We start from the raw sequence: 27,188 nt of genomic DNA on the forward strand, positions 1-27,188 counted from the left end.
AGTCACTCCCTTGGTAAAAGGCAGAGAACGGGGCACAGTATGACTGCTATTAAAAATATTATGTTTTTCCACTGAAGAAAGCTTGTGCTAAAACTACATTTTCTTCAAGTTGAAGTTAAAATTAATGCCAAATGAGGATCTCTTTGCTCAGTCATCTCAGGAGAATACAATTCTTTCAGAAGGACACACTAGGGGCCTCCGAAGGCTTTGCTGGAGGTTAGGACCTGTTTTGTGGATGGTCTAGAAGTGGGACATTGATGTCAAATTGTGCCTTTTAGCTGCTCCTAAAACCATCTGGACAGTCTTATGCTGTCACTTGAATTCCTGCCTCTCCTGCACCTCCCACCTCCATGCAGACCCTAAACCCTGTCACTTTTCCCTACCCCCAAATCTCCCATGTCATTTCTTCTACATCCCTGCTGCTGCCAATATCTCGGCCTTGACGTCTGAACCTGCTCCTGGTATCTCCCTTTTCCAGGCTTGCCAACACCATCAGACTATTCTGAGGTCCAAACCCACTCCCCAGCTCAAAATCTTCTCATTTAGGGCAGTGATGGGGGGCACACTACCAAGCCCATACTCCCTATTTATTCTTTTTGGGGGGGACCTAAAATGTTACCACTTCATCTGAAACATGATAAATTGTACCACTTTCGGTTACCTTTAAAGAATTTTGAGCATTATTCATTATTATTTTTTTTAGGCAAACCTCCATTGGTACTTATTGGTCAACTCCTCAAACTACCTCTCAGATTAACTTCATACGTCCAGCTAATAAACTCAAATTGCAGTATTGAAATGGGGTGAGATTGCTTGGCTACTTTTGAGTGGTTGTTTTATGTATCTTTTGCATGACTTAAAAAAAAAAAATTGTTAACAACTATTCTTCCACAAATGTCTCAAGTGATGTATCAGCCTTAGTTCTCCATTTCTGGCAATTACAAACATATAGCATTTTTAGGTGCTATGATTTTTCAGTACTTATCCCCAGAAATGTCACCTTAATGGTAACATATGCGATCTAGAGCCCAAACGTTTATATTATTTATTTATTTTTTAAAGATTTTATGTTTAAGTGATGTCTACGTCCAATGTGGGGCTCAAACCTACATCAAGATCAAGAGTCACACACTGAACCAACTGAGCCAGCCAGTGGTGCCTAGAGCCCAATCTTTCAGTAAAATTTACTTACAGATTATAAAATCGTTATCTTAAAAAATATTATTTTGCACATAAATATCCATAAGGAGGCTAAGGACCACCTGACCTTGCTTTTGGCAAAAATGCATATTTCTTAAAGAGTTGGTGTGTAGTTCGTATTGTAATTGGTCCATTAAAGCCCCTCCGAAATCTACGGGCAAGTCACTTCACTTCTCTGGGTCTGTTTTTCTACCTTCTAGTTATGATATATGATTCCTGTCCCATATAAGAAAAGAGGGATGGAGAACCTCACTGCAATATGGAAGTATCTCATTTTGTAACTTCTAGGAAACACTCTCCAAAGCCTCTTCATCACTCATTATTGATCCCCTACTGTTTCCATATCATACCATTCACTGATCACACACTATCTCCCCACATAGTCTGTGTAACTGTGTCATGCTTTTTTGAAACTCCTTCTTCTGCAATAATGATAGCAATTGTCATTTCCATTTGTTACCTACTTGTTATATGCCAGGCACTAAGCTCAGTACTTCCTGTGAATCATCTCATTTAATTGAAACAACATTTTCTGGAATAATGATGATGATCGCCCCTTTCAAATGAAGAAAGTCCTATTTGGGAAGGTTACTCTATGGCCTACAGTGACACTGCTTTGGGGAGAGGGACCTGAGCCAGGTCTATCAAACTCCATTGCAAGACAGCACTTCTAGAGTTTATGAATGAGAAAATACTACAGAACAGAAGTTAAAAGACCTAGTTTTGAACCAAGTAGAGTCCACATACAAAGACCACTTGGAAAGCTCTAAAAGTTAGGAGAAAGATAAACACTGCTTTAAACACTACCACTACCACAAGCCACTTCCTTTCTCTGTCAATCCACTTCTTCTGTGAAATGGAAGTGTGGGAAGAGGACCAGCTCTGCAGTGCATAGTTCTAATTTCATGAGAAATGCAGTGCAGCATCATTTCTACCAGCTAGAAGCTGCCTCAGCAGTTAGACTTGTGCACTGAGAATGGGTGTAGTTCAGGATTTACCACCCAGACTGTCTGAGCTGGAAGACATGGTGGGGGGACCACCTAGGATGCCTCTGGCTCAGGAAGAGCCCAAATCTTCCAGTTCTGCCTTAGGCTGTGAATCAGAGGGTAATACCCAGGCACTTTGTATGCCAACTTCCAGCCAAGAATGGGACGAGAAGGAAAACAGTCATTTTCTGGGCCTGAGATGATGTGCCAAATGACTTTACACATACCATTATTATTGTCTTAATTAGCAAATATATCAGTTATATAGTCAAGCAGAGCAAACACTATAAAAAATGTCCTTGGAAGGCTCACTATCCAGATTTGTCAAATTATAACACTGCCTTATTTTCTTCATCTTGTTTCTGTTGTAAAAAGAAATAAAATACACCGTTCTATATAATTGTTTTCAATCCACCTGTGTGTTCTTCCCTTTTTATCATGAATGTTTTTGTACTTTTTATACATAGGCACCATTTTACTTATTTTAAATTTCATAAATGTTTTAATACCATATTTATCAGTATGCAGCTGGCATATCTTTTGCCCAGCATTACTTTTGAGATCCCACATATTGATACATACAAATCTAGCTCATTATTTTCACTGATGTCTTTATTGTATGGATATACCATATTTTATTTGACCATTCTTTTCTAGATGGATACCTAGGTTGTCCCTATTATTACTATTAATTTTTAAATTAGTTTCAGAGGTAGAATATAGTGGTTCATCAGTTGCATATAACACCCAGTGCTCATTACATCAAGTGCCCGCCTTAATGCCCATCACCCGATTATCTCTTCCCCCTACCTACCAACCCCTCCCCGCAACTTTTGTTTTCTAGAGTTCAGAGTCTCTTATGGTTTGTCTCCCTCTCAATTTTCATCTTATTTTATTTTCCTTCCCTTCCTCTATGTTCATGTGATTTGTTTCTTAAATTCTACATATGAGTAAAGTCATATGGTATTTGTCTTTCCCTGACTGACTTCTTTTGCCTAGCGTAATACCCTCTTGTTCCAACCACGTCATTGCAAATGGCAAGATTTCATTCTTTGTGATGGCTGAGTAATATTCCCCAAACCACAAGATACCTAGGAATAAAACCTAACCAAAGAGGTCAAGTATCTACATTTTGAAAACTATAGAACAATTATGAATGAAATTGAGGAAGACACAAAGAAATGGAGAAACATTCCATGCTCATGGATTGAAAGAACAAATTCTGTTAAAATGTCTATGCTACCCAAAGCAATCTACACATTCATTGCAATCCTTACCAAAATGCCATTAGCATTTTTCATACAGTTGGAACAAACAATCCTAAATTTTATTTATTTGACACAGAAAGAGAGAGATCACAAGTAGGCACAGAGGCAGGCAGAGAGAGAGAGGGAAGCAGGCTCCCCGCTGAGCAGAGAGCCCGACGTGGGGCTCGATCCCAGGACCCTGAGATCACGACCTGAACCAAAGGCAGAGGCTTAACCCACTGAGCCACACAGGTGCCCCCAATCCTAAAATTTGTATGGAACCAGAAAAGACCCCAAATAGCCAAAGAAATGTTGAAAAAGAAAGCCAAAGCTGGGGGCATCTGAATTCTAGACTTAAAGCTGTAATCATGAGTATAGTATGGTACTGGCACAAAAAACAGACACACAGATCAATGGAACAGAACAGAGAACCGAGAATTGGACCCTCAACTCTATGGTCAAGTAGTCTTCAACAAAGCAGGAAGAACATCCAGTGGAAAAAAGACAGACTCTTCAATAAACGGTGTTGAGAAAATTGGACAGCCACATGCAGAGTAATGAATCTGGACCATTTCCTTATACCACACACAAAAAATAAACTCAAAACGGGTGAAAGACCTAAATATGAGACAGGAATCCATCAAAATCCTATAGGAGAACACAGGCAGCAACGTCTTTGACTTTGACCACAGGAAGTTCTTGCTAGACACATCTCCAAAGGCAAGGGAAACGAAGACAAAAATGAACTATTGGGAATTCATCAAGATAAAAGCTTCTGCACAATAAGGGATACAGTGAACAAAACAAACAGGTAACCCTATGGAATGGGAGAAGATATCTCCAAATGGCATATCAGATAAAGGGCCAGAATCCAAGATCTATAAAGAATACTCCAAAAATAAACAATTAATACTCCAAATACAATTAATACTCCTTAATACTCCAAAAATAAACAATCCAGTAAAAAAAAATGGGCAGAAGACATGAACAGACATTTCTCCAAAGAAGACATACAAATATTATTATTATTAACCTTGTTTATTTCCAATAATGTTACTTTTAAACATTGTGTTCATTTTCCTTTGTGTAGAGAGCAAGAATTTTTGAAAGAAATCTATCTAACGTGGTGTCGTTCGGTTGAAGGCAACTGCATCTGCGACTTTATAGTTATTGCCAAATTATTCTCCCAAAAGGTTGTAGCAATTAACACACTGTCAACAGACTACCCAATGCTCCAGGTCCTGGTCAGCACTTGAGTCTGCCTAATATTAAATTTTTTGCCAATCCAGTGGATATTAAATGACATTTAATTACTGCGTCCTTTTCCCTTTCCCTGATTACTAACAGGCCTGAGTATCACTTCATGTGTTTGTTGACCATGTAGATTCCTAGCTTACCTGCTTGTTCATCACTTTTGCCTTTATAAAATTGGGTTCTTTTTCTTTTAACTGCTAGATATAATGGATACTAATCCTCTGTAATTCAAGTTATTGAAAATATCATTTCCAAGTCTAGGACTCCTCTTTTGTTCGTTCTGTTTATGCTGCTTTGTTGAATAGAAATTTTAAATCATGTCCTTCACGATTTGCACTTTTCATGTGTTGTTGAATAAATGTTCCTTTTCTCCAAAGTCATAAAATAATCACCTCTATTTTATTTGGGTAGTTTTATGGGTTTTATTTTCACATATATGGCTTTGATCATAAACAATACAGTTTAAAAAGTGATATGTGGTAATGATTGTTTTCCCTTCAAATACGGATGGGCCATTTGTCCAGCATTTTTTTATATAATAGCTAATCCTTTCACTACTAAACTGTAATACCGCCTTTCCCATACAGCATTCTGTACTTAGGTAAGTTTGCTTCTGGATTATCTTGTTTAATTGGTCTACTTTTTTTTCTAATCATCTTATCAACAGCACTTTGTCTTAATTTCCATACTTTTATAAAAGTCTTGATTTATGCTACAACTCCATTCTATACTTTGGTTTACTCCTTCAAAAGACGCCGATGTTCTTCCCACGTGAATTTAAAGTTTCATTTTTTAAATGCCTGTTGGGATTTCGTTTCTAATTTCATTGAATTTATAGATGTATTTGAGGAGGAAAGACATCTTTATTTTATTGCGTCCTCCCTTTTTTATACAGAGTTTATCTTTTCATTTATTTAGGTCTCTTTTTATGGTTTCCGTAAAGTTTTAAATCCTTCCTCATAAAAATGAGGATGATATTTTATTAGGAATATATTCCTAACTTTAAGCATTTATAGATGTCAGAGCTATAATAAATGGTAACTTTACTCTGTCTATCTACTCATACACATATATACACACCTGTACACACATTTCTATAATTGTACTGTACTATTTGGGGGCTGATAAAAATAATTCAGTTTTGTAAATAGGTGTTCTATTTAGATGTCCTCATGATTATTTTGTTAATGCTGATACTTTGCTGATCCTTATTAATTTCTCCACGTATTCTCTTATAGGTAAGGATAGTAATAGTCTGTTTCTTCATTTATGGTGCTCAGAATTTTTATTTATATTTCTTGTCCACCCATGCCAGGTAGGACCAATGGTGTTACTAGGCATTCTTGGTTTGACCCTGAGATCAAAAGGCGTATCTCTCACATTTTATCATTAAGCATGGTACCTAACTGTATTTCAGTACAGACCCTTGAGCAGGTTAAGGATGTTCATTTCTGTTCCTAGATAATTTTGTTTTGTTTGCTTTGTTTTGTTTTGATCATAAGGGAGACTGATTTTTAACAAGAGACTTAAATTTGGCATCTTAGTAAGACAACCTTGTTTAAAAAATCATTTAATGTGCTAGTATTGTGAATTAATGGAATCCAGAAACCCTCTAACATTAGAATCTCTTCTCATTCTGGGATAATCTAGACTACGTACAATGTTTGTGTCTGCATTAGTGTGGGGGTTTTAATACACTCCTGAATTCTGTCTGCTAATATCTCACACAAGACTTTGCTTCTTGGTTATATATTTAATTTACCAAAAAGTTTTCTCTTATTAATTTATTTATGTATGTATGTGTTGCAGCATAGAAATAATGTTCTTAAAAAAAGAAATAATGTTCTATGTGATACTGATTCTTTTAATATTTGATGTCTTCTGGCCTATGATATGGAAAATTTTAAAAAAATATATTCTACATATCTCAGAAATAAATATGTATATAATTTAATTCACTGGCAAGGTTCTATATACTTTTATCAGATGAAACATATTTTTGTATAATTCAAAATCTTCCAGATCATTATTTTAGTTTGCTCAATCTATTAATTATTGAGAAAGGTGTGTTAAAATATCCTAATATCATTATGGATTTATCACTACTTTAGGTAAGAAGCATAGCAGATTTATACATTTTTCAGGTCATGTTATTTGGAATATTTAAGCTCAAAATTATTATATAATTTCCTTTCATCATTTAAATGGTGACCTCTTTATCTTAGTAATATTTTTGCTTCGATATTTCCTTTGTCTGATGAATATTAATTTATTTTTCTGAGTATTTGCCTGGAAAATATTTTCCACTCCATTACCTTTTACCTTTCAGTGAACTTATCTTTAGTTAATTCCAACCTGAAAACCTTCATCGGTACTTTAATCCGATTAGTGGAATGACTATTGTATTAGATTTATTTCTCACATCTTCTTTGTGCTTTCCAATTATCATTCCTTTTCTTTTTTCGCATATTTATTTTCTCCCTTTCTTGCCTTCTTCTGGATTCGTTGGATTTCCTGATTTCTGCTCTTTCCTCCCCATTCTCAGTCTTTCTAATCTTTGGAGACCGTATTTCCTAATTTTATTTGTTTTTTTCATTTACCCTAAAGTACTAATTAACATTCATACTTGTTACCAAGATCTAACTTTAATAAAAATCTTGGTATTCACTGCTGACCCTTCTCTAGATGTCTCGTTTACTTTTTTTGTGTTTTCAATTTTGAAATGTGACCTCATGCCTTTTAGGTTTTAATTAGGGGGAATGCCATGCCCCCTGGGTCAAATCTATATCCTCCTCCAGAGTGATTTCATATTCACTTCTGGGTACCTCTGGAATGTCACTAATTTAGAACGTTCTCTCTTCTCTCTCTCTTTTCCTTGCTCTCTCTGTCTCTTTTTCTTCTCAGTAGTTGCCCAACTCAGGCATTTCCAGACCATACTGCACAGTATAAACTCAAACCTCAATCTTCATGAGGTTTAGAACATACACATGTATATTTCTCCTCTAGTAAACCTTTTCACTAAACATGTAGACTCAACATGCAGGCTTTGATATAATTGTCTGATTTTGAAAGCCTTAGTTACATTCCTCACCTTGAAAACTCACAGGGCCAAATCTCTTCTCATGGGATGAGCAAGGATATTCAATCCACTTGGTTGCCAAAGCTGATGGTTCTCCCTTATCCCAACTACAACAGTAAAACATCAGCTTCAGAATTACCTGTCTAGTTCTGTTTCATTTTATGTCTTGTCTTTGGCCACATATTTTTCTGCTTTTCTGATCTCAGTCACCCATTTTAAAGGATGATAGTAATATCAGTTATGTTTTCATCTAGAATATCTGGATAGATGTTTTGTACTGGATATATCTTTAGATTAGCTATCTCGCCAAATTTCTGCATACGATTTCTAATATAAACTTGAAAAATAGAGACCATTTACATCGTTCAGTTGAGGTCCAGCATAATGCAGTGATCTGTCCAAGGTCACAGATTATAAAGCAGAATTTAAACCATGCTGTTTGACTCTGGAACCTTTGACCTTTCCATGACACTTAGCTGACTCCTTGGATATGCACACATTAATACATAAGACGTTAATATCCAATTAATACCCAATCCAAAAGCAGAAGGCTAAGACTACATGAAGGTAAGTCAAGCTCCCCCTCATACTCCTAAAGTATTTCACGAAGCTGCAACTCAGACTAAATTATATTTTATTTCTTCTGTGGAGCTGTAGAGGAAAGTCACTTCAGTTCTAACATATTTTTAGGGTGAGAGCTGACCTTTCTTCTTAATTGAGAAATGACAGCATATTATCATAATTGCTTTATTTTTTCCTAACCATAAAGATCACTCATGTTTATTTTAACAAGTTAGAGCTCTATAAAAAAAAGAAGTGAAAATCAAGTCAAATCATATCAAATTCTATTACCTTGAGGCAGCTACAAAGAACTTGCTGGTTGGCAACCCTCCCTGTATCTTTGTATGTATAAACGGTAACGCATACTATGTTCCATGAATATAAGACCACAAATCTGTGTATATCACTCCATCTTTAGTGTCCATGAAAAAGGGATATAGGAGAAACACATTCAGCTAGCTAGTTTTATGCTAATTATATTTTTCAAATTCTGGCTAAATGTGTTTATATCATTTCATTCATTCATCCATTGATTTGTGCAGACAGCACTGAGCCCTCCCAGGTTCTTGCAGGTCTGGGACGCAAAGACCAACAAACTATGGTCCTGCCTTGTGGATGCAAATAAGACTATGGTCCTGCCTTGTGGATGCAAATAAGCCACTGGGGGAAAAGAGAGACATCCAAATAGATGTCTTCAACACAGCCTAGAAAGTGTAGGGGCTATGGGAGCACCGAGGAGTGATATTGACCCAGGCTGAGAAGGAGAGCATCTGAGAAGACTTCCCAAAGAAGGCTTTCTGGCTTGACTGGAGAAGTGAAGGACAAACCAAGTCAGGAACAGGAGGAGAACACCAGCTTTCTAGACAAATGATATAATTGTATTTGTTCTGCGGAAGACCGTTTTGGTAGCCGTATAGATAATTGGTTTAAGGGGAAAGGTAGAAATGGAGTACATGGTGGTAGAGAGAGCAAATGCCGCTCCTGAGGTGCATGAGGCAGGAACAAGATGAGTCCCTGCCAAGTTCTGGCCCATGTGAGACGCCATATTGTTTTCTTTAAAGGGAACCAAACCTACAACAAAACATCCTTCCTCACTAAATGCCTCTGGAGCCGAGTGCTAGAGTTCATTCCTTAACAGTCATACATAACAATATATTCCTTAATCCCAGTGTTGTCTGGGTATCACTCTGAATTCTTTTTTTTTTTTTTAATTACCTTAAATTCTTTTTTTTTTTTTTTTTAAGATTTTATTTATTTATGAGAGAGAGCGAGAGAGCGAGCGAGCACGAGCAGGGGCAAGTGCAGAGGGGGAAGCAGGCCCCCTCTTGAGCAAAAAGCCCCATTCAGGGCTCAATCCCAGGACCCTGAGACCATAACCTGAGCCCCCCAGGCACTCCTCACCTTGAATTCTTAAGAGAACACTTAACTTTTGTTCTAGGCTGAGAGGCACTTTGGTTTTACTTTTTATGGGCAAAAGTGGTTGTTAAGGTTTTGGGATGGACAGCATCCCATGCCCTTGGGAACAAAACAGCCTGCAAGACAGAGTCTGGGAGCACTGTGGAGGCCACCTGGACTACATGTCAGAGGAAATGACGACAGTTCTTCCCTTGAGTTTGGTAGTGATTTTGGATGAATCCATTCTCCTCTTTGGACCAAACTATTTTTCTTCTATTCAGAAAGAAAAAAAAGGGAGGGAGGGAGGCAGGCAGGGAAGGTAGGAAGGAAGGAAGGAAGGAAGGAAGGAAGGAAAAAAGGGAAGAAAGAAAAGGAAAGAAAGAGAAGGAGGAAAGGATAGAAAAAAGGAAGGAAGGGATGAAGGAAGAAGAAAAGAAAAGAAAGAGAATGAGAAAAAGAGAAAGAAAAAGGAAGGAAAAAAAAAAAAAGCATGTATAGAGTTTCTGGTAGGAGTCATTCCCAAAGAGGAAGATAACATCATTGGTCTCAAAGAGTTCAAAGGGCAAAAGGAAGGATAAATCAAGTACTGAATGGTGCTTGTACCTGAGGTAGGGTTCTCAGAGCACCAACACAGAGCAGGGACCAAGTAGGGTCTGGAAGGATGCCAAAGGCTTGGGGGAGACTTGGGACTTTGGTCTTGCTGTTGGGGGACAACATCCATCATTTACTAGCTCCAACCCACAGCCTTGACGAAACGAATGGGAGTATGTTGGCAGGGCTCTGAAGTCCACTGGGCATTCGGATCCCTCCCAGTGGGGCCGGACTCTGCCCCTCACACCCAGGTAACACAAAATTCATTCTTTCCCTGCTTGCAACGCTGCCTTCACTCTGTCCACAGCTCAGGAAGGAGCAAATGCATACACGCAACCGATTAATTCCAGCAGCCTTTGATATAATTGTCTAAAGAGCTGCCCTGGTACCAATTTAAAACACAGTAGCAAATTTAATAAAACTAACAGTTTTCAGCCAAGGCCTTTGTTATTTTGTTTTAATCATCTTTTACCACCAATTGAAATGATTTTCTACTTTCTTGGTGCAATGAAATAAAATACAAGGGAAAGAACAGAGGGACAATGTGGAAATTATAAAAGATCCAGAGCCTCAAATCCTGGGCTAAGGTAACAGAGGTGTTGAGATTTAACGGGCTGTTTGTGTCAGGCATAGACTGGAAGGGAAGACATTTGTCAGTTTGGGGAAAATGCCACACCTGGATAACATTAAAGAGAGGGGAGAGGAAAGATCTACAAGGGACTCTTGTTTTTCCTGAATGCAACCAAAGGCGATGTGTGACAGCTTCCCCAAACTCCCCTGCTGGTGACGGACAGGTCTCTTGATTACAGAGCTGGGGGTCTGTGACAAGCTGATGGGGCTCCAAGGCCTCTGGGAGCCGAAACACCAGCTATGGCTGGAGGTAAACAAGGCATGCGGCATGGTGTGAAAATCGAGGCCAAGCAGGGGCCAGTGAGTCGAGAGAGTAGGGACCCAGTGACAGCTGGTGATTGAGGGGCACTAACCGAACACAGTTGTTGAGGACCAGGGGCCAGTGAGGAAAGCAATCTCCTTTCTCCTCCCTGTGGCCTCTCTGGGTGGCCAGCAATTTTATTACTGACAGAGGGCAAGCCCAACAGCATTTCTGAATTTGGCACCACATCTAAAACCATTTGGGGGCTGGGCTTTCTCTTTTTTCTCTCCGCCCCACCCCCGCCCGCCCCATGAATGCTTTGGGTTCGGTGAAAGCCGGCGTGCAGTTAGCAAACTACATTTCCCCTCAAATTTTGAAACCCATGTGCACTTGGGGAAAATGTAATCCTTATGTTTCTGATTCATTTACACTTAACTCATCAAAACGCTATTTTGTAAGAGCTATTTGATGTCCACGAAGCCTCCTAAGCCCTTTTGTAAGCCTGGCTTCTTAGAAGCAGGAAGTCACGTTTCTGACGAGAGGGAGAACTTGAACCTAAAAGGTTGAGTTTGTTTTGAAATGAGGGCTTTCGGACGGTCACATGGACCCTGAGCTTGGCCAAATGTGTTCTCTCATTTCCTATATCACCCCCCACACCAGCACCAGCTGCCATGACGTTACTGATGTCAGCTTTCTACGATTTCACTCCGAGCTTCATCGGAGACTTCTCCGTGATCACAGAGAGCCGGACTCAAAGTGGAGTCCCCAGGTTTGGTTGGCCAAACTCCAGCACTCTACTACGTGCGGGAAGGGACTCCTGGACTGGGAATCAGAGCCCGAGTTTCAATTCCCTGAATTGCCGTCAAATGATGGTGTCCTCTAAGAAACTGTCCTCCCCTCTCTGGGCTCGATTCTGTCACTGGTAGAATGTCAGTGTTTCGATGCTCCTTCCAGGTCTGAGAGATTCTGAGTCCACCTCCTAGATGGAGTGGGGCTGAGCACTTCAGAATGCTCTCGGCTTCAGATTTTTGGAGACTGGGTTTGTATACAAGGAGCTTAGCTCAAGAAGGAAACACAAAAATGCAGGAACAGAGCTGGATGGCTTCGGGTATCACTTATTCCAAGTTTCTAATCGTGGGATGGCCATTAGAGCCCAGAGAAGGGGAATGAGTTGCCCCAAGTCATACAGATAATTAATGGCAGAGTTCAGCTTTCCTGGTATTTTGGACTAACATCCTTGGGTGGAAGTTTCCAAACTTTTCAGTTCATAGTATATTGAAGCCGGGTCCAAACAAAAACAAAAACAAAAACAAAAACACCAAAAACACCAAAAAACCAGCAACAACAACAACAAACCCACTACCCACTGGGACAACAAGAATGCAAAAGCCAGCTGTAGCATGGGGGGTGGGGTGGGGACTGGCACTGCTTTGCGTGAGGCACAGTGAGGTGGCGTCTGGCTTGTATTAAAGCCCATGAGTGAATGATTAATCTCGGGTAGAAAACAAAGCCCGTGCCTTGTAATGTTATAGGTATTAGTGCTACAGAAGATTAACCCCACGACCCCCCCAGGGGACCTTTTCAGAACACCGGACTACACTTTGAGAATCAGTGGATGATGAAAACAGGTGGACTCACAGGTCCTATCTGGCCCCCGCACCACACACACACACACACACACACACTCTCTCTCTCTCTCTCTCTCTCTCGCTCTCTGTCTCAAGCATTCACACATGTGCACTCACACATGCATGTTCACACACAAGCTCACCTCAGTTGCTCCTGCCTCTCTCCACAGGGAAGAAATTTTACGGTTCGGAGTGAACTCTAGCTCTTTTCCTGTCACTGATTCAAAGCTGGCAACGGGAAGGTCCTTTGAAATGCGTCCTCCTCTCATCCCAACTCAACAATGCCTCTACGCTGCTTTCCGGGTTTCTGAGATGTGAGTACCAGAGTTATCTGCTGTGACCCGCCCTCCCCCCCCCCCCCCCCCCGCCAGTCACCAGGTACATCCTTGCCCTTGCAGTACTCAGCGTGTCCGGTTCTCTCCGCGCCCAGCTTGACGGTCTCCTGTTCCAGTTCCGACAAGTGTCTTACTTCTCTGATCATTTCCAACCTGTGCCTCTAGCCCTGCGTTTCCCGTGAGAGCCACACATCCCCAAAGACCTGTCCTATAACCAAATCTGGTCAGGATCCTCTTGCCACGCCCCAGCACCCTCAGGATGAAGCCCAGACCCCTTTGGCAGGGCACTCTAGAGCCATCATTACTGGCTTCTCCCCACCTCTCTTTCTCAAATTCCATTCCCCTGCCCCCAACCTGCCAGGAGCAAGCAGTCTCAACTCCTACCCCTTGCTAAACACCCCAGCCTTGGCTCAGGTGCTACCCTTCTCCCAGAGGTGCTCACTGAGCCCTTTAAGACAGTCAGGAGCTCCTACACATCTCCTTCTTTCACCACAACCACCTTTCTCACTAGTTTGTGACCACTTGCTGATTTGTTCACGTCTTATACTAATTCGATGAAGTTTCTAGAGGGCTAGGACTCCTTCATTGACTGGCTTATTAATCTCCGCTGCCTAGCCCATGGTCTGTGATAAAGACAGTGCCAAATCAACACCTGCTGGATGAATGGAAGGCTGGCGTACATCATCTGGGCCAAGACCTTCACTTTAAGGATAGGGGACCTGAGGACCCAAGAGAAAAAAGGACACTGCTAGAAGATTCTCTTTTGTCCTTCTGATTCTCTGGTAACTAATCCACCTCAGAAGTTAAAGGACAGGCCTCCGTTAGACCATCCATCATCTGTATTATCATATCACCAACTTCTGATTTATCGATCTGTCACAGAGTTGACTCACGTGTACATGCATGGAATTTACCTACATTTATTGACCATCTACTCGGTGCCCTGGCCTCATACACAGAAGCTGAGGATCATGTAACAAGTACGACCTAGTCCCCACCTCTGGGGTCTCCCAGTCAAGTCAAAACGCCACCAAACAGGAAAAACACATGGATACATTCTGAAATTGTCACAGAGGGAGAGCTTGGCAGGCTCTGAGACAGACACAGGATGTCTGTGAGGAGTTCTGAGAGCCCCCGTGTGTCTAGAAGGCTTTCTCTAGAGATGGCCAGTCTGTGAGCTCACAGTGCAGACCCATTCGCTCATGTGACATGTGACCTGCTCCCTTCACCCTCATTGAATTAGACGCATTCAAGGCAGATGAGCTCAAGAAGGGTCTGAACAGAATGTGGAGCCAAAAATGTACTGCGGAGTCATCTACCTGTGCCTTCATTTCACAGAAGGGCAGCTTGGGTGCACAGAGGGGGAGTCGCAGGCCAGGGCCTCAGCAAAAATTTTAAGAGATCAGTGCTGGAATCCAGGTCTGATTCCATGGCCAGCACTTCAGGGAGATGTTTTTTCCCCTTCTTCTTCTTCTTCTTCTTCTTTTTCTTTTTTTCTTTAGCTGAGTTACAGAGATTACAGTGCAATTTGTCTTTCCTTTCCTCTAATCCAACATTGACCCTTAGCAACTCTGGTTAGAGTTTCATGGGAAACTGTTTCATGTGTGTGTCTGTGCACGCCTGTGCTTTTGCCTTTCACACATACTCTCCAGACTGGCCCTGGCCAAGAACAAGCCTAATGAAAACCAAACAATAGGAAGAATCAGGAACACTTAAAGCTTTACGGTTCCCTGGGTTGCATCGTGTTCTGGCATGCCCATTATCTCATTGGTTTTCTCAGGATACCCCTTGCGAGACTGCACGGACAGGAAATGTCACCCTTTTTTTTTTCCAGGGGAAGAAGCGGAGGCTCAAACCACTGGAAGGACCCAGTCAGGGTCACACAGCAAAGCAGCTGTGTTCTGGCCTGGGAATCAGGTCTCTTAATTTTGAATTCAGCCTCTCTAAAGTAATGTCTGAGGTTCCCGTTAGAACAGACACAACAGAAACCCACTAAGACCTGCCCTAAGGGTTCTCATCATCTCTGAGCACAGACTGGATGGATTTTGTCCACTTTTCTTGCCAATGTCCAGTGCGCGATAAATTCCTCCATTCCTTCCACATCTGTAATTACTCTGATGGCTCTTATTTTCCTTCTCCTTCCTATTCATTTATTTGTTTTCTGAAAAATCAGGAATTAGAGCAGTACAACTAAGTCCACTCCAACCTACCAACCTTCAGGGCGAACAGCGAAAGAACAAAGGAGTAGCTGCTATCAAGACACCCACTGCAAAATCCCCTTACACTAACTCGTTGTTTTCCAAAGGGACTCTCATACCTTACCCCGCCCTCTAATAACATACTAAATTAAAATCTGTTCTTTGATTTCCAGAAATAATATTTCCCTCGTTCCGAATACTCAAACCTGAAACTTGAAAGTCATTGGACAGCTCCTTCTTGAAACCTTGCATCTGATACATCATCAAATTTTGTTGATTCTACCTTTAAAACAAAACCTCCAATCCATCCACTTCACTATGCAAATAAACATAATCTCTGATTTAGACTTTAGCAATAACTTCTAGATGGACTTTCTCATTCTCCCTCAGTCCTTTCTTCACACAGTACCCAGAGCAATTTTATTTAAAAAAAACACAGGTCTGATTGGCTTGTTCCTTTATTTCCCAACAAATAAACCTAAACTCTGTAGCATTGACCACACCTTCTTCATAATCTGGCCTCTGATTACCTCTCCCGTCTTGACTTCTATATACCCCCCCCTTAATTTAAGGAGGGATTATACCCTATTATAACCTCACAATAATAATCTTTAACTTATAATTCTCTTTTAATTTGAGCTATTATTCAGCCCAGACCTCCTATCCAGCTGTAAGATTCAGAATCCCAGCACCAGCATGGAGACTCGAATGCAATAGGGCACTTGTTCTCGAAGGAGCGAATAAATAAATTTATCACTGGAGCCCTGTGTCTATCATTTAACCTCTGTGGGTCTTTTTTAACATCTGTTGAAGAGACACTGTAACAACTCACTTTAAAGTCCAGTGGTGCATCATACTGAACCATAGAAATTCATATAAGTCATTTCAGTGGTGTTAGCACCAAACAGGAACCCTTCACACTTTCAAAATCATGAAGGTATGGAGACAGTTAGCACCTCCATGGACACTACTGCTGACCGTGGAGATCTGTTGATTTTACTAAACCTTTTGCTTACTCTAATATTCCCAGAACCCATATTTCATTCTGAGAGGTACTTGGCCTAAGACTGACAAGAGGGAGTCATAGGAAGATGATGCCCAGCTTCTAGAAATAGAGTAAAATTGTGCTGACCAAACAGCCTGCTAGCCTGGGCTAGGAACAGAGGTATTTGCTCTGGGTTTGGAGAGATAGCTCTTACTCCTTTTGCTGTTCATCAAAACTGGTGGGCAGGACATCAGAATGCAGATGAGACCATCTGGGTTGGCATGGGAGAAGGACCTACTCAGGAAGAGGTCTGACCTGAAGCGTGCATTTCAGCAGAACATGACTGGAAACCACGCTGGTCTGACACTCTCCACACTCAACAAGTCTCCCCCTCCTCATCTATTTAAATGTTCAAAACACAAAGGAATGTGTTTGTTCTCTTTTGTGTACTTATTCTAATGCACCTTAGAAACAAGAAAAGCTAATTGAAATATCGACTTTCTCCATCCATCAAGATTCCACCTTATGCTCTGCCTGTCACAGCAATAACTGTGCTCAGTAATTTGCAAGGAACAGCCGTTGGGGGTCAGGCAAGGAGATGTAAAACTTGACTCTACCATCTATTAATGGTGAGATCTTACTTAAATAAATGGCTTTACCTCTTGGAGTCTCAGCTTCCCCATCTAAAAATAAGGCCTACTGATACCTATACCTCATTGGTATAGGCTTATAATACTGAGCATATCTGAAGTATTCACTACATGGTAGTTAGTAGCAGGGATGTTAGTGCTACTAGTACTAGGTGCTATCTGCGTATGTGATGGTGATTAACACAGGGACTAAATTTCGGCCCCACAGAGGACAGAAACTGGTTTGGTGTTCCTTATTTCCTTATCCATTGTATTTTCAGAAAGCGACATGGTTCCCAGCCAGGGAACATACTAAGTCAGCATTTGAAAAATATATCAATGTATACATGATTACACAAAGAGTAACTTCTTCATAAATGCTGGTTCTCTCTTGACTACCTATTTTACCCTGGATTCCAATACCATTGTGGGTAAGCAGGAGGGCTGACATCAAATTCCCAGTTTAACAGATGGGAAAACAGACATGAAAAGCCATATATAAATTAAAGGCATTCATAGACAAGTCACAGAAGAGAAGTGTAGATATCCAACAAATTTGAAAAGATGCTCACTCAAGACGTTCAGTCACCAGACCATGGATCAGAATCCATGTTTTCAATCATGAAATGGACAAGACAAAGCACTTCTGTTTTGTCAGGTCAAGGGGGACATTGAGGAATGGTAGGTCCTGCTGCACACTGCTGGCGGGCTGTGAGTTAGTTCACCCTTTCAGAATACCAGAGGTTGTACCCCTTAAAATGACAAAGGCCCACAGATTACAACCCAGTAATACCATTTCTCGGTATCAACTCTAGAGAAATGTTCACATGTGCCCACAAAGAGGTTCCTGTAAGAATACTGACTGCAGCACAGGCTTATAATAGAATGAGATATGAAATAATGCAAATGCCCGGCATTAGGGGTACAGCTAAACAACCTGTAGCACATTCCCACTATGGAGTACTCTACGGCATTTAAAAGGGATGAAACAGATTTAAGAACCAAAGTGGGTAATAGCCCAGATTACTATGTTCCTCCCTCAAAACTCCGTTTGGTCTCTGACCGAACATGTACTGCTCCCATAAAGTGTAGTATGTTGGTCTGTTCATTCATTCATTCCTTTATCAATGTATGCTGAGAATCTACCTAGTTTCAACCACCTGTACTAGGGCAAACCTCTTCAAAGATCAACCCTTAATCACATTTAAGGTCTCAGCTTAGACACTGCTTCTCCTAAGAAGCTTCATTAACCACCTCAAGCTGGGAGAGATACCTCTCCTATGTCTTCCCACAACCCCCTGTGCTCCTTGCCCTAGAACTTTCCATGCTGCAGAATAGTTACCTGATTCTTTGCTTGTTTATTCCCTTTAGACTCGGTGCTCCTAAGGCCAGGAATCAGGACTCTGTTCCTAATTCCAGCATAGTCTATGGCGCACAACAGACACTTGTAAATACTTGTTAAACCAAACAACAAGCATTACTGAATACAATTATATTTGATTTGCACTCTTTGGTGGATGAATGAATTAACAAATGGACACATATAAGAACAAAGAATGGGTGCCTGGGTGACATACAGAAAGCCAGGAAAAGAAGCAGGACTAAGAAAAACAATGAAGTGGTGACTCAGCTTGAGAGCCATAGAAACAGCATGAGAGAGCCACATGTGCTTTCAGCTGACCCTGATTTAGTCTGAACTTTCCCAGTCCTCTGAGGCTTAATATGGGATCCCATGTCAATGTTATGGCTAAGATCTGGAAGCATGAGACCCATATTCCGAGAGGTTTCACTTTGTGTTACTGCTGACTCGTTCTTTACTCATTCATCCAACAATGGAACCCTGATTCTGTCGTATATGAGTGTGTTAAAGTTTGTACTTAAGAATCTGAACCAAGTGAGAGAAAAGGAACAAATACAGAAGCACAGTCAATTATAAAACAAGCCAAACAGTGATCAAGGACCAAGGATCCTTTATAAGACCCCCATGTTCCAAACAGGCTCGAATCTCAGTGATGGCAGCTCAGTTAGTCTTTATTATGAAGCACTAAGAGTCACTTCTGGTCTCTGTTCAAATATCACCTCATCAGAGGCCCTCCCTTACCACTTCTCTGAAGTCACTAAATCCTACCCAACTTGGTTATGATGAAATCATTTCTGGTTTGTGTCTCCCAGCTATGTTGCAGGAATCAAGGAGAACAAGGACCTTTCCTGCTCTGTTCACTACTGCATCTCTAATGCCTAGGAAGTAGTTGGGCTCCTGATGGGAATCAACAAACATTTGCTAAGTAAATGGATTGCTCAGTGAAGCTTCTGAGCTGATTGGTGGGGTTCTCAGCACATAGAGTCCAGAGTCCGATCTGAGATCTGATTTGTAAAATCTGGACTCATATTCCTAAGAAATTCCACTCAGGTCTTATAAATGAATCCTTTCCTTTTGCTTATTCATTTCCCCAAAAAGTTATATTAAGAATGCCAAGAAGCTGAGGCAAAACAGACAGAGACTATGGTTGCAGGTTAACAAATCTGAACATGACAGAAAAATCAGTAGAATAATTAATTGAGATACACATACAACCAACTGGGAGAAGTGACTTCTAAGAATATTCCTAGTTCTACATCAAAAATTCTGAGAGAGAGGCACAGACACATATCTGTTCAACCAGAGAATGAAGGACTAAGAGCACTAGCTTTGGAGTTGATGGATTTACACACAACCCCAGGCAGGCAGGTTGACAGCTGTTGAAAGTCTGAGAGCCAGATCCTCATCTATAATCTGGGAAGAAGACCACCTACTTTGTGGAGCTGCTATGCAGATCAAATCAAATGAGATTACTTGAGTAACACCCTTAGTAAGTTCTTGACATATAGTAGGTGCTCAGTAAATCCTAGCTTCTCCATTTCTCTTCAACCACTAAACTCCTTCCCCTTCTTCATTTAACATCCACTCAAAAATACTCACTGTCTACTTGGTGCCTATAATTGTTCTAGGCACTTGGAAAGCACTAGCAGACCCAACAGGAAAAAAAAAAAATCCACTCACTCTTTATTCCTTAATTGTACCTTGGTTCTTCCAAGTTTGAGTTAGAAGCCACTTTTTGTCTCTGTCTCTGCCTTCAGGGCACTACTGTCCTGTGGTGACACTGCTTCCCTATCTCTTCTCCCCCAGTGTGAGCACCCAGAGCTCAGCCTCCATGCCTGTCCTGGCACCACAATATCATCATTTCCTAACACAGTGTATGCTATCTGATAGACACTGCTAAATACCTGCTGAATGAATTAAGGATGGAGAGATGGAGAGATGCACAACGGAAGACAGTGAACTGCTATTTGTTGTTTCTGGTTTGCTTTATACCTCACTTTCTAAGAACAAACAAACAAACAAACAAAAAAGTCTTAGTTTTACCCGTAGTTTTTCCTTCTCTGAGTAATTTAAAGATTCCATATAGACCCAAGTTGCACAGTGGCCAGTACATAAGCACTTGGCAGTCAAGTCGAGAAACAGAAGCTTCTCTGCTCTTTTTTCCCAGCCAGAGGCATAAGGAACTGGCTATGTAACTTGTATTGCTGCACTCCCAGAGTGGGTCACAGTAGCTGATGGAGGGCTGGTGGCTCGTGAGTCATACCCTCTCTTCCACTTGCTGTATCTCAGACTTGAGCCAGCTTGCATGAGTGTCAGAGCTCCAGAATTCTGCCTTTGCATTATTAAAGTAGAAGGCAGTATGGTGCTATGGTTGAGAGGGTATTATTTGGAATTAGATATGGGTTTTAAACCTGCCTCTGTCATTACCAGCTGTATTAGGTCGAATAAATCACTTTTCTGAGCTTCAGCTTTTCTTCTGAGCTTTGCTGCCTCATAGATATTTGGCAAGGCACATAAAGCAGAGAGAATATTCAGCAAGTGTTTGGCGGTATTGTTATTTTTATTATTATTGTCCACACACTACACACTGCACTAGGCCATCACAGTCAATCAGTGAGGTGCCCTCTGGGTACGGATTCTTATAGACAGTCTCTGCTAAGTCTTTTTTACTACCAAAAAGTGAATGAATCACCTGTCACCCAAAAACAATGTCTACCCACAGAGAAAAGTTTAGTGTGTTGCCCCCTCATTTTACAAAGAGGGAAACTAAAGCCCAAAGCCATGATACAATGTGTCTGCACAACATATAGTGAGTTTGTAGCAGAGTCAATGCTGGTCCCCTTTTCCTCCACCAGTGTCCCTTCTCATTCAATGGATGGGTTTCCATAGAACAGAGAAGTTCCACATTTCCTCCTCTTCCTGGCCAAAAGTAATCACTCTTCTAGAAGTGTCCATTGGGTAAGCACAGAAGCCTCTCCCTTCATCAATGTCATACCTTGGGAAACTATCTCCAGCACAGATAAAGGAAAGAATAAATATTTTTGTTGAGGGAAAAAAATGAAGACAAAGGTCAAAGGGAACCATGTAATGGGTTGAGTCAGGGAAGAAAAAGAAAGCATTTTTTCCCTCTCTCCTCTTTTTCTCCAAAACAGTCTTTATATAGAACTTGTATAAGAGCCAATTTATTTGATATGGAAAAAATGTGAAAGCAGCAAAATGCACCACACACACCATACCGCAACACACACACACACACACACACACACACACACACACAGATGTATTTGTGTTGGAGTTCAGAACTCAAATTACCAAGAGATAAAGGAGTTGAAATGGTAGGTTGACTTGGAATGATGTTTTACTCTTTTTAGAGTCTCAGAGAACATTCAGGTCAGGAAATGTAGTCCAGTCTAGGTCTCTCGTAAATTCCTTGGGACTCGAGAAAGACATAGAGGAAGTCCATGAAGGCTTCAGTCTACTCCATGTGTCTGAAATGCCGTAGCGGGGCCTAAGAAAGACTTGTTGAGTGAATGAAAGATAGTGTGGGTCTGAAGAGTGGTGGTTCTGGATGCAAAGTGGCACAGGACTGGGTGTTTTTAACCATGTGATTAAAGTCCTCAGTACCAAAGTGAATGTCTACAGGAAAGAGGTCAGGTCATCCCTGAAATGCCTAGCTCCCAGGGAACACAGTGGCACACAGAACGTTCTCAAAACACATTTGTAAACTGAGTAAGTACTGGGAAAGAGACCCTAGAAATCCCTGAGCCTTCCAGATCACTTACAGCAGTGGCTATTAAACTGGAGCCTGCATTAGAGTGGTTTGGGAAGACCCCACAGTTGAGTTCCTGATTCAGTTGTCTGGGCTGGGATCTAAGGACTTGCGCTAAGTTCTTGGGTCCTGCTGCTGCTGGTCTGGGGTTCTACTTTAAGAACCTGCCTTAGTGCAGTGGCTCTTTAACGTGTTTGCACATTGTAATAATCCAGTGAGATTTTAAAAGTTCTGATGGCCCGGCTTTATCCCCCTTACCAGGTAATTCAATACCTGGGGGAGGGATGGGGGTTGGGATGGGGGTTGGGGAGGGGTCAGAGAGGGGATGCTGGGAAACACAAGGGATTTAAAAATGCTCCAAATTTCCATGACATGCAACTGACTTGGAGAACCCCTAGTCTAGTATGACTTCTTTATATATTAAGGCCCCTGTAAGCTGGAAAGGGTAAGTAAGCAACTAGCCTAAGATTGTAGAGCAAGTTCATGACGATCTGGGAATGGAACTCAGGAGGCCCCCATGTCTTCAGTTGAATTTCTGCCCTTCCACACGTGCCAGCCCATGTCGGGTCTTACAGGCGCACAACTCCAGGCAGAAAACGAAAGCTGTGTTTCAACTGAGAGTTTAAGGCATCTATGACTTCTTCTCTCCATTGTTTTATAAAGAAATTTTAAGTGGATGCATATTTATAGAGCTTCACCACTCTAGACGAGTAAGAAGATGAAAGAGACAGAGTTATGGAATATTTTCAAGGCAAGATGATCCTTTAAATTTTAAGTACATTCTCAAACACAAACCAAGTGCTCCCTCTGAGTTCTTGACCAGATGTTCTTCATCTCTGAGTCAATGAATGGGCACGGGTCTGCTTGTGATGTGCACGTTAATTGCTGGCATGTAAAAGGGAGTGCTGGTAAAGTGTTTGAAAGTGGTTCTGTCTCTTAAAAAGATTAAAAGTTTCCTCCAAAATTTGGTTTCTATTAATGATTGGCTCAGTGAGTAGACAGAGCAGAGATTGGGCCTTATATCGTCTTAGGACCAAAGAAAGTGCCACAAAAGGTGCAGAGAAGCCACTGACTTGAGCATTTTCATCACACAGAAGAGGGAAGCAAGGCTCAAAGAGATTGACGGATTTACCTAAAATTAGTAGGTGGACTGGCTGGAGCTGAACACAAGGTATCTGACTTCTGAGCCATTGTTCTTGCCAGTATTCAAGTGTTCAAGTGTTCCCTGCCCATATTCCTTGTGCATAGTAGATGTTCAACCAAAGTCTGGTGATTAACTTCACAGATTCTTGGGACCCAAGTTAGGTCGGTTAGATTAAAGCTGAAGTTGAAATCACATCTTTAATTGAATACTGGTTGAAGACACTGGGTTAGGAGTCAGGATAGAACCTTGATCTCACCACTCCCTAACTATGTGATCTTAGACAAATGACTTCACATCTCTAAGCTGTCATTCCCTTCTTTGTAAAACAAGAAGGATAATTGGGCTGTGGTTATGGAGAGGACGAAATGAGTAAAAGATGTGAAGATCTCAGCCCACTGTCTGGCATATAAGCAAAGCATTAATGAGGTCATCGTAAGGTGGTCTCTTTCCTAAAACAAATCCCAGGAAGTCTGAGAAAGAGGTGGTTTGAGAAATGAATATTAGGGACAAGCACTATCTCACAGAGAAGCTGTGTGTATCCCCGAAGGCTCCTGGAGACCTAGAGCTTTATGGACTCTTTAGGATCAAATGAGTCTGAACCTCTCTCCCACTTCAGAAAAGGGAACCAAACAAAGACTGTGACTGGTTATATTCACCTTCCAGGAACATTCTCATGCAAATACATGGAAACATGCTCAATTTCTAGGTATCCTGGTATAACTTCACTCCCTTCTCACTCACTGGAAAAGCAATCACAATGCACAAATCTTCTTCAATTAAATATAAAAAGGAAGTATTTTTCAAACTTCAGCTCTTCCAATTTCATGAGTAATACATGGCTTTCTTGTGGCTAATCTTACTCATCCTCTTTCATTTTATTGTTGAGACAACTAAGAGAGGTCTGGGAGGCTTAGCGTTACATTAGAGCTCTCACCAAAAACCCAGGCAGGCTTTCTGGTTCCTTGTGTATTATGATTCCCACCGTATCGCCCCTGCCATGTTAGGACAGTACTACAGTCAATGTCAGGTTATGAATCCCTAGAAGTCATGGACCTCCTTCTAGGGTAGGCGTCTCTGAGCCTCCTTACATTCTCTGTACCCCACCCACCTGACCATCTCCCTAGCCAGAGAGCACACTTACGTGTCCGTGAATCTTCTATTGAGGTATAGGAGGGAGGCCACGTCCACGTGGAGAGGAGGGTCCCGGACCACCTTGTACTGCAGAGGCTTACACTCTAGACAGAGAGGGCTGTCTGCAATGGAGGTCAACATGGCCGCATCAATCTCTAGGTGCTCATCCAATGTGTAGATCTGGATGCCGTACACCTCCTCACCCACATCCCGGAGTTTGATGGTCAGTGGGACATCGCAGAAGACGTTCTGAGGGCCCAGAGAGATGTTCTTCCCACTGACAGTTAACAGTTTGATGTCATTGACAGCCCCACTAGAGTCCCAATCAGTGGAGACAAAGGTCACCCAGACGGTTAAAGACTCAGGGACCAAGGGGTAGCGGAATTCCAGTTCAAGGTAGCAGCCTTGTGGCTCAGGGCAGGCTGGAGGGACTGTGTGTGGGTTGACAGCTGAATTTGGACTCCAGGTGCGGACACTGGACTTACAGGGCTGTTCAACATCTGGATGACCTATGGAGAAGAGATGAGGGTATGAGTTCCTGAAAGCCCTGTAGACGCTAGGAGAGACTGGCCTAACCTGAGCTCAGAGAAAGGGGAATGGAGAAGGAAGACTCTCAGTGTTCTAGTGTATCAGCTATAGGGACAACAGAGAGTTCGTCTCCACCCCTGCGATACATTCTTGGATGAATCACCAAACATTTGGTCAAAACTACATTCAAGTGAGTACCTTACTCTTGAGTCAATGCCCCAACTTTCTTTCTTCATATCCTACTTGTAGGCTTTGCTGCCTTAGATGGAAAGAAGGGAGGGACACACATTTGCCAAATACCCATACATCCCCTGAACTTGCTTACTTCTTGCAAAGACTCATCTCAGAGGTAAGGCAACTAAGGCTCAGAAATGTGGAGTGAACTGATCAAAGTCTCACAGCTTGATGTGAAGGTCAGCATTAGAACCCAGTGTTGTCTCATCTTGAAGTTCATACTCTTTATTCTCCCTACTGCATGCAGAGGCCACTAAAATAAACTAGGATCCCTGCAGTACTGCTTTCAGTACAACCTGCTTGAAATGACAGAAGAACCAGAAACCTTCAGCAAAAAAGAGGTGAGCACAGACCATTTCTCCCCTTGGACTGAGGATTCTGGGAGGAAACTGTCTAGAACCATGAATGACAGAGCTGGAAGGCGGTCCTGGAGCCATCTTATCTCTCCTCCTCTTCACCACATGAGGTCATTCCATACCACTGAGCTCCTCAGAGCTCTGTCCAGTCTGACTCAGGAAGAGGAGTATTGGGTGAGGTGGGGGGGAGAAGGAAGGAGGGATTCTTCTACTCCTTCCCTGGGGAGACAATGCCTCATCCCCACTGATCTCAGCCTGCAGCAACTTCTGAATTTTTCTCTGCTGAGATCATTAGCCCTAGACCCTCAGAGAGCTATCCTTTGCACTGCTGAGAAAAGTAATCAGGACTCAGTGCAGCCATTGGCTCTAATTTGTTTAGGGGAGTCTAGCAAGAGATACAGATCAGCTGGTGATGGTAGCATGGAAGATCTCAAATTGTCCTATTAGCCACATTTTTTTCTTCTTCTTTTGCATCACTGGTTGGTGGGAGGGAGGGCACTGGGCATTTGTAAAGCAAAAAGGAAAAGGCAATCTCTGTCTAAAATGGCTTTGTGGTAGTGTTACAGCATCACAGGATTCAAAATATGAAAACCAGAAAACGATTTTGGGTGGGGCAGGTATTACAGTGAAGGCTATAACAATGCCTGTAATCTCTGTGCCTCTGCCCGGCCAAGGGAGAAGGGAGAAGACACCAAGTGGAGATGGAGAAGAGATGAGAAAGGAAAGAAAGGGAGGGGAACAGTGTGAGGAAAATTCAAAAGGCTTTTTAGATAGAACACATCAGAGCAGGACGAGATGGACGGAACTACAGGATTCTTCTAGTACTCCTTGGCAAAGCTCATCCATTATTTGCAGCAAAGGCTGATTAGAAGTGACCACTGGTTTAAGTCAAAGGCACGAATAAGACTCCTTAGGGAGGCTGAAGCTTTTCTTCCTAGAGACTCTCCAACTCAGTGGAGTTCCTGATTCTCTTAGCTTTGTGGGTTGTTGGCACATACATCTTTCCTACTCACTGGGCTCTAGTGAGGGTAGCGTTTTAATGCATGGGAAGCACATTCCCTGGCCATTAACTTATTCACCTGATTGTCACCCAGATTCCATAAGACGGTTACTGTTTTTGCCCCTTATACCTCTATTTCACTCAATACCAGGCACCGTTATTTAATACAGCGCCTGTGCCGTAGATAGTAACCAAAGTGGACATTCACTAACTATTTGTGAAATGAAGAATCTTCTATCTTGTTAATATGGAGTTAAAACAGTGAGAGCTTCATGGAACGCTGATGCCTGCTGGTAGGGAGTGCCCGGCGAGCAATCCTCCCCCTCCGCATTCTTTATCCGTGACTGTCAAGGGATGGAGGAACCCTTCTCCCTTCCTTGAAGAAAATGACTACCAGTGGTGGCAGCCGCAAGACAGCAAAGGCGACAAACGTGTTTGGCTCCTGCCTTCTCCCTGGTTTCTTGTTAAGCAACAGAGGGACCAAAAGCTTTCCAAAAGACAAGAACAAGAGCCTGGACATTACACTCAAGTACATAATCAGGAATGGAGATCTTAGCAAAGTGTGTGCTTGTCTGCCTATCAGAGATAAATGCTTGCATGTGAAAAAGAGCCTTGGGGGTGTGCTGAGTCCAACCATCACCAAGGCCACAACCCCTCTGACCATACCAGGCTCCACGAACCGACCATCCCCTGATGCGCGGCGCCGC

The 27,188-nt window shown here is 41.9% G+C and overlaps 1 protein-coding gene across 1 annotated transcript in view; it reads right to left on the reverse strand.

Annotated features, from left to right (window-relative positions):
• Positions 1 to 27,188, reverse strand: part of PAPPA (pappalysin 1) — a 235,286-nt gene that overhangs the window by 129,008 nt on the left and 79,090 nt on the right. The window contains exon 7 of the mRNA XM_032307751.1: positions 24,374 to 24,872. Coding sequence (XP_032163642.1) covers positions 24,374 to 24,872 — 499 coding nt within the window. The remainder of the gene's footprint in view (positions 1 to 24,373; positions 24,873 to 27,188) is intronic.

This window comes from Mustela erminea, chromosome 12 (genome assembly GCF_009829155.1).
Source record: "Mustela erminea isolate mMusErm1 chromosome 12, mMusErm1.Pri, whole genome shotgun sequence".
In the NCBI taxonomy this organism is placed as follows: domain Eukaryota; kingdom Metazoa; phylum Chordata; class Mammalia; order Carnivora; family Mustelidae; genus Mustela; species Mustela erminea.